At 35.9% G+C, this 8,193-nt stretch overlaps 1 protein-coding gene across 1 annotated transcript; it reads left to right on the plus strand.

Moving 5' to 3' along the window:
- Window positions 1-2,755: 2,755 nt before the first annotated feature.
- On the plus strand, window positions 2,756-6,377 carry LOC102762543 (olfactory receptor 502-like). Its single transcript, XM_015563747.1, has 2 exons — window positions 2,756-2,847; window positions 5,438-6,377. Exons 1-2 carry the CDS (start codon window positions 2,756-2,758, stop codon window positions 6,375-6,377), a joined length of 1,032 nt encoding a protein of 343 aa, XP_015419233.1.
- Window positions 6,378-8,193: the final 1,816 nt, after the last annotated feature.

The following is an 8,193-nucleotide window of genomic DNA, read 5'->3' on the forward strand; positions in this document are numbered from 1 at the left end:
AATTTATCGGCGATTTCCAGATAATTCTTTAAAAACCTTATAAACATGGTTTTGAACTCTATATCCAGTCATTTGCTTTCTTCCATTTCTGTCATTTGTGATCTGTTTCTTTGACTCCGCATTTTTTATGCTTCCCTGTGTTGGTAGAGTGGTTTTGTGTGCTAGGTGTCCTATAGGATCCAGTGGCTCAGCCTCCCCAGTTACTTGAGGTGGACATTCTTGGTGCACCCCCTTGTGGGCTTTGTGCACAGTCTTGTTGTAGTTAAGCCTTGATTGCTGTAGTTATCACTGGGAGGAATTGACCTCCAGGCCAATTGGCTGTGAGAATCAGCTGTGTCTGCAGTGGGAGAACTTCTGTGCTGGAGACACCCCTCTGGGGCAAGACTTGCTTCAATGGGGCTTTGGTGCTCACTGAGTCTGCCCCCTGAGTGTGCCCTTTATGGTTCCACGGAGGTGCAAACTGGATGGCCCCACTCTATAATTACTTAAATGTTCTTGGACCAATTTTTGATTTTGTCTTTTTTGGAGGGTGGTTGTGGGTGAAGTCACACTTAGCAAAATTCTGATTTTTGGTCATCTTGGGTTATCAATGTTATCTTAGGTTAGTTTCCCTGGAAGCATATCCCGAGAAGAGGGTTTGTTTTAAAGTGATTTATGTAGAAGCTGCTCCCAGGAGAAACTAGGAAAAGAGTCAGGGAAGCAGGACAGCAAAAAAGAAGAAAAGCAAAGAAGGGTGCAATCTCAAGCCCTGGTTCTCCAGGGAATATAATGTATATAGGCATAATAGCACAATCCTTTAATATTTTGTAGTCAGCATATGAAATTTATAAAAATTTATTCTAATTACAGAACACAGTATCAAGGTAATGTGATTAAAATAAGAACTCAGTGCTGGAAAAATAGTTGAAGAGAAGAATAGATGGGAAGATATCTTTATAATCATAAAATAGGGGTCATTAGATATCTTCTATAGTTGAAGTAAAATAAATGTGAAATGTACATTACACAGAGTTCTAAGGTTTAAAAGAATAGAAAATAAAAAAAAACAATTACTGAAAGCAGTGGAAGTTATATGAGTGTTTGAGTGTACTGACTGATGTGAGCGATGAGCTATGCACAATGTCAATAAATGAACATATAAAAATTCTAGATGAATTAAAAATGGTATAATCTTTAGAAACACACATTTTATGCTCCAGGTTATTTAATTCAGCTTTGATTAAAATTTAAGTTACAACCAGATGATTATTATAATAGCTAGAAACTTAAAATATGAAGAAACTGATTTTTTTAGGCAATGTAGAATTTGAGATGACAATGAACTAAGCTAGTCATTACACCTTGTTATATCGATATGAATAACATATTGAAAATAATATATATGATCATTAAAGAAATTGAAAACATGCTATTTTGGGGAGTAAGATTTATTTTATTCTCTACTTAACTTTAATAAATTGGAGTTTATAATACCCTAGCCCAGAGGTTCTCAACCTGTGGGTCGCGACCCCTTTGGGGGTCGAACGACCCTTTCACAGGGGTTGCCTAAATACATCCTGCATATCAGATATTTACATTAAGATTCATAACAGTAGCAAAATTGCAGTTATGAGGTAGCAACGAAAATAATTTTATGGTTGGGGGTCATCACAACATGAGGAACTGTATTAAAGGGTCGTGGCATTAGGAAGGTTGAGAACCACTGCTAGCCGATAAGATTCTACTTTAGCTCTATGTGTTGAATGCTATATATCTTTCAAAACATGATACCATCACATTCTAGTTCTTTTTAGTTGTGAGAAATTATTCATTTTTACTTAATATTTGCAATAGAATATTGAATTAAAATTTATTTTCTTTTTTGATATTTAACATTGATTATTATGATCTTGTTATAATAAATTGAACAAATAATATCAGTAATGATTCTCTAGACTTGGAAAAACTAAGGGTTTCTCCTTGTAGCAATTATGTTCCCAATAAATAAAAAGGAAAACTAGTAGGAGCACAGATAGAAATTCTAAGTTTTCTTTAGTAAAGCATATTATTTATAGATACTGAGTAATCTCAATCATAAAAAAGTTCAGAGTCAAGAGTGGCTACCTGTGGGGATTAAAAAAATACATATATATTTTTATTGATTTCAAAGAAAGGAAGAGGGAGAGAGAGAAATTAATGATGAGAATCACTGATTGGCTGCCTCCTACTGGGGAATCGAGCCCACAACCCAGGCATGTGCCCTTAACCAGAATCAAACCTGGGACCCTTCAGTTCACAGGCCAACACTCTATCCACTGAGCCAAACCAGCTAGGGCACCTGTGGGGACTTTTAAAGGAAGAGAAGATGGGCAATTGTTATCTCTTTTGAGCCATTTAAACCAAGTGCATGTAATTGATAGCATTAAAAAAAAGTAATGTTAAATTATTTTAATAAATAACTCACTCGGGCTGTTCTGTAGAAGACCAAATGTACATGTAGGAAAATCAAGTACACCACTTTGCAGAGCTGAGATAAAGTGGACACATGAAGGAATTGGGAGGTAAGATGAACAGGAGTTGGTTGTGGGTAAGCACATCAGAATATGTTCAGATTCTGAGTACTGACCTGGCACTCAAAGCTACAGTGTAGGCCTAACCAGTTATAGGGAGTTAGGCAGAGTGTTGAGGGTGGGAAGCAAAAACTGTAGTGTAGAGGTCAGGAATAGTTGGGAACCAGTGGTCATAACTGATGCACTTAAGTTTTAAAGTTGACAAGATGACAGTAGTGGTGGCGCTCTGCATCTCCTGCCTCCGGTGCTTGGCGCTCACCAAGACCAATACCCTCCCCTTGGCCCCCACAGCCTATGGGTACCTAGCCCGCACAGATACCAAAGGCAAAATCCTGAGCCAAGCGCCTTGGTTTTACTTCCCTTACCTAGGTAATGAGAAGATGGGACCCTTCTGGCTTGGGACATTTTTCCCAGGGCTGCCCGTGGGACCCAGGGCACGAGTATACATGCTAGCATCAGTCTAAGTTGAATTTTAAACCTAGTTTGAATCATACCAGTTGAGTATACTAGACTAGTATCTTTATGCCTCAGTTCACTTTCTGTAAAATTAGGATATGGGAATACTTAGCTCACCAAATTATTGTGAGGATTACATGAGAATAAGTAAATATAATGTTAAGCACAGTGTTTGGCAAATATCAGTGGAATTTCCATTGAGTGCTGTATCAGCAGGGTGAGACAGGACTTTCTAAAATAAGGATTAGCAAGAGAATAAGCTTGAATCTTCAGGTTGAAGATGGTTGTTTCTACCATCATCCACCTAGTCAAATAAGCCATTAATCAGTAGTCATCCATTTGAGGCATGTGAATTAATTCTGATGTGGAAGTCTTTAAGAACTCTTTTTACTTCACAGTTCTCTATAACTTTAAAGATATACATTGTACACGTTTTTCTAGAAAAAAAACAAACATGTTTTAAATAATTGTGTTATTTAAAATTCAACTTTAGGTGGCATTCCACCCCAAGGCATCTAAAGGAGTATCATACATATTATGATAAAACACTTATAAAATACACATTCAACACATGTTGAATGAATGAAACTAAGGTTACCATTTTATAGCTGAAGTTTAATATTACTTAACCTGAAATATCAAAGCACACTTAGAAACAATATTTAGCTATGAAACAATTTATTATTTATACTCCCAATAAATAAAGTGCACCAAAGTCTAGACATTAAGAAAAATACTGATTAGTTCAAAATTGACAGATCTCTTGAAAATTATTTGTATTTGTATTTGTGTTAAGTGAACTGCTCAATACTCATTTGAGAATGTGATAATGATCCCTGGTGCTTTTGAATTCACATTTGAACTTCTAGATTCTTCAGAGGTTTATCCCCAAAGGCAAACAATAATAAAAACATGCCTACTATATAATAATAATGATTTTTAATTTATTGCTGTAAGAGAATGAATTCCTGTATCGACAGGTAAGATTTTGACTTTTGTGAAGATCTATGATTTCCATTTATTCTCTAAAGTTGCACCCACAAGGCCTGGTGGAGAAACAAGGCAGATGTAATCCAGCAGTCAGCTAGCAAGTAACCTTAGCTGAATTAACCCAAGTTTCTACAGTCTATTTAGTGGGTGTGAACAAATATAATTCAGGGTACCAGGACTCCTTGTTTATCCACCCATAAGACCAGAAATTCACATGATCTTTCGCACTATCTAAACTTGGCACTCAACCATAATGCTATTTAATTCACTGGCTTGAGATGCTTTGGAGACTTACTGTTTGTAAATATTCTGTGGAAAATATCCCTTTGTTCATTTTTTCTGAATTCTTTAGCTTACAGGCAACCAAATACTTTTGACCAAGTTGAGAATAAACAGACAAAAACTTGGAGACGGGGTTCAGTCTGCCCATGAGCTGGGTGAAACTGGGTAAACTTGTGAACATTTTAGGCTGTAACTTTATTCAGCTGCTTATTATGTTAAAACTAGGTTTATTTCATTCTATAATACTCCAATTATAAAACATTGTTATATCAGGAAGTGATTTGATGTATTTAAATACATTTATCCAGTATTGAGGCTCATATTTCAAACTACTTGATATAACAATATTTTAATTGTAAATGTTAAATTTATACTAGGTGTCTTTATTTGTAATCTCAATTTGAAATTTCTTTCTTATTTATCCTGTTAAGAAAACTGTAATTCTCCATTTTAAAAAATATTTTTATTGATTTCAGAGAGGAAGTGAAAGAGAGATAGAAATATAAATGATGAAAAAGAATCATAGATTGGCTGCCTCCTGTACGCCCCACACTGGGGATGGAGCCCACAACCCAGGCATGTGCCGACTGGGAATCAAACCTTGACCTCCTGGTTCATAGGTTGATGCTCAACCACCAAGCCACACAAGCTGGATCTGTAATTCTCCTTTTAAAAAATCTTGTTTTAGTTTTAGGAACTATAAACTTTCTGATTAACTATGCACCTCTTTTATACATTAGCTGTAAAAAGGATAACTTGTTACCCACACACTTTTTCATCATGTGTATTAATTTCATTTATAGTGTAATTACAAAAAAATGGACTGGCTTCAAACTGCCTGAAATTCACAACTTGATTCCACCACTTGCTATGTAAACTTGGTGAGTCATTTTATAATGTCAAATCAGTTTCTTCATCCATAAATGTAAGTCCTCGTTATTTCATGAAAATTAAGATAGAACTATATATTCTAAAATGTTCACACTGTGCCTACCATTTAGTAAACTTTCAATAACTGTTAGCTATTACTCATGTCTTCATTATACATTTATCTTTTCTGTTATGCTGATCATTCCTATTTGCTATTATTACTTAGTCTTGTTTATAATGTTTAAATTCAAAGCCACTTTAAGTATATTTTATAAATTGATAATATAAAGAGAAAAAGACCTAAATTATTTCACAGCAGTGACAGGCTTCATTCTACTGGGCTTGACTGATGACCCCGTCCTTAAAGTCATCCTCTTCATGATCATCCTGTGTATCTACCTGGTGACTGTATCTGGCAACCTCAGCACAATCATTCTTATCAGAATCTGTCCTCAGCTCCATCATCCTATGTATTTTTTTCCAAGTCACCTGGCTTCTGCAGACATGGGATTTTCAACTTCTGTCACACCCAATATGCTTGTAAATTTCCTGGTGGAGAGAAATCCCATCTCCTATCATGGATGTTGCACCCAGTTTGGTTCAACTGCATTCTTTTGGACAGTGGAGTGCTTCCTTCTAGCTATCATGGCATATGATCGCTTTGTGGCAATCTGCAGCCCACTGCTTTATTCAACCAAAATGACCACACAAGTCTGTGTCCAGTTCCTCATAGTGGCTTACATAGCTGGTTTTGTCAATGCTTGCTCTTTCACTATTTCCGTCTATTTTTTATTCTTCTGTGGACCAAATCGAGTCAATCATTTTTTCTGTGATTTTGCTCCTCTAGTTGAACTCTCCTGTTCTGATAGCACTATCCCTGCAGTTGTCCCCTCATTTACATCTGGCTCCATCATTGTGTTCACAGTGTTTGTCATAATTGTCTCCTACATGTACATTCTCGTAACCATCCTGAAGATGCGCTCCAATGAGGGGCGCCGCAAGGCCTTCTCCACTTGCTCATCCCACCTCACTGCGGTCACCCTGTTCTATGGGACCCTCACATTCACATATGTGATGCCCAAGTCCATTTACTCAACCGAACAGAACAAGGTGGTATCTGTGTTCTACACGGTGGTGATCCCCATGCTGAACCCCATCATCTACAGCCTCCGGAACAATGACATTAAGGGGGCTCTGAAGAGAGTGCTTTACAAGATAGTATTTTCTTAGTGAAGCCTGCTATTTTATGAGCTTAGATATAACATACCATAAGTATAATAAAAGGAAATTGAGTGTCCATGATAAAAATATATTAATTTGTATGTAATTAGCCACTGTGGAGTTCTTTTTATGAAAATGGGAGGGTGTATTTTCTGATATTAAATAGTATCAGAGGCCCATAGTCAGTCACTTCTAATAAAATTAACCTAAATTTATATTTATGAACACAGCTTTCTTAACATAAAAATACTTCATATACTTAAAATCCTCTCAAATATAATTCATTTTTACAAATATCCTAAAATAAATGTGGTAATTATAGTTATAACTGAGTACACCTGTTATCCCTCTGTAGAACCCTGTGTATTTTCTTCAGAATATTCTGTGCACTTGTAATTGAATATTCAGTATTCGTTTTCTCTACAATGTTGGAAGCTTTGTAGAGACAGCAAAAATGTCTTTTTCTCTCCCGATGCATCTATTTTCATAGCAGCATAAATGCCTAGTTGAAATGAATGAAACAATTCAACTAGTTGAAATGAATGGATGGCTGAATGAAGCTTTTGCTGTGTCATGAACCACCGGTTCTGCTGGCTTTGAATCCTGGCCACTGATATGTTGAATGTTTCACTGTGATTCAAGCGATTGAATGTTTGTGTCAGATCTTGCTACAACTGTGACAGGCCATCACACAAACTCATGCTCACCATAATTAAGACCTTGCCTCAACACTGATTAACTCAGATTGGCAACTAGAATCCCAGCATACTTATTAAAAGTTTTGTAAACACGTTATGTTAAAAATGTCTTTTTCATATATTTACATGGTTAGAGAGTTTGAAAATCTAGAAGTCAAATAGTAAGGGTAGTAGTGGCAGCATTAAGAGTATTAGCAAGAGAAGCTAACAATATGAGATTGTTTACTACATTCCAGGTACTGCTCTCAGAGATCTACAGGTTAAAGCAATTACTTATCAGAATACCACTATGAAGCTTGTTTTTATCTGTATGTTACAGAGGATGTAACTGTAATACATAAAGGGTAAACAAAACTCTAAGTCACAAATATCCTCTTAATAATTTGTCTTCTTTTAGGTATATAGTCTGTCAAGGGACAATATGAGAACCCCTTTGAGAATAAAATAAGACCCATACATAGGCTGCCTACAAGAGACCCACTCAGATCGAAGGACACACACAGACAAAGTAAAGGGATGAAAATAGCTACTTCATGCAAATGGAAGCAGAAAGAAACTGGGGTACCAATACTTTTTATCAGACAAAATAGACTTTAAAACAAAGGCTATAATAAGATACAAAGAAGGACATTACAATAATGATATATGGAGCAATCCAACAAGATGATATAACCCTTATAAACATTTATGCACCCAATACAGGAGCACCTATATATACATAAAGCAATTTTTGACAGACCTAAAGAGAGAGATCAACAGTAGGAGACTTTAACACCATTGGCATCATTGGGTATATCATCCATACAGGAAAATCAACAAGGAAACAGAAGTCTTAAAAGACGTATTAGTCCAAATGAATTTAATTGACAATTTTAGAACATTTCACCCCAAAGAAGCAGAATATACATTCTTTTCCAGTGCATATAGTATATTCCAGGATAGATCATATGTTAGGCTACAAAACGAGTTTCAATAAATTTAAGATTAAACTCATAGCATGCACCTTCCTGAATCACAATGGCATAAAACTAGAAATGAACTTATAAGAAGAAACCTGAAAAATATTCACGCAGGTGGAGGATAAGTAACATGCCACTAAACAATGAATGGGTTAACAGTGAGATCAA

The sequence above is a fragment of the Myotis davidii genome, unplaced genomic scaffold (assembly GCF_000327345.1).
Source record: "Myotis davidii unplaced genomic scaffold, ASM32734v1 scaffold118, whole genome shotgun sequence".
Lineage (NCBI taxonomy): Eukaryota > Metazoa > Chordata > Mammalia > Chiroptera > Vespertilionidae > Myotis > Myotis davidii.

Bases quoted from the DNA above. Each gene is read 5' to 3' on its own strand.
- LOC102762543 (XM_015563747.1), top strand. From the start codon at position 2,756: ATGACAGTAGTGGTGGCGCTCTGCATCTCCTGCCTCCGGTGCTTGGCG. The intron at 2,848-5,437 runs GTACCTAGCCCG...GATAATATAAAG, and splicing joins TTGGCCCCCACAGCCTATGG to AGAAAAAGACCTAAATTATT.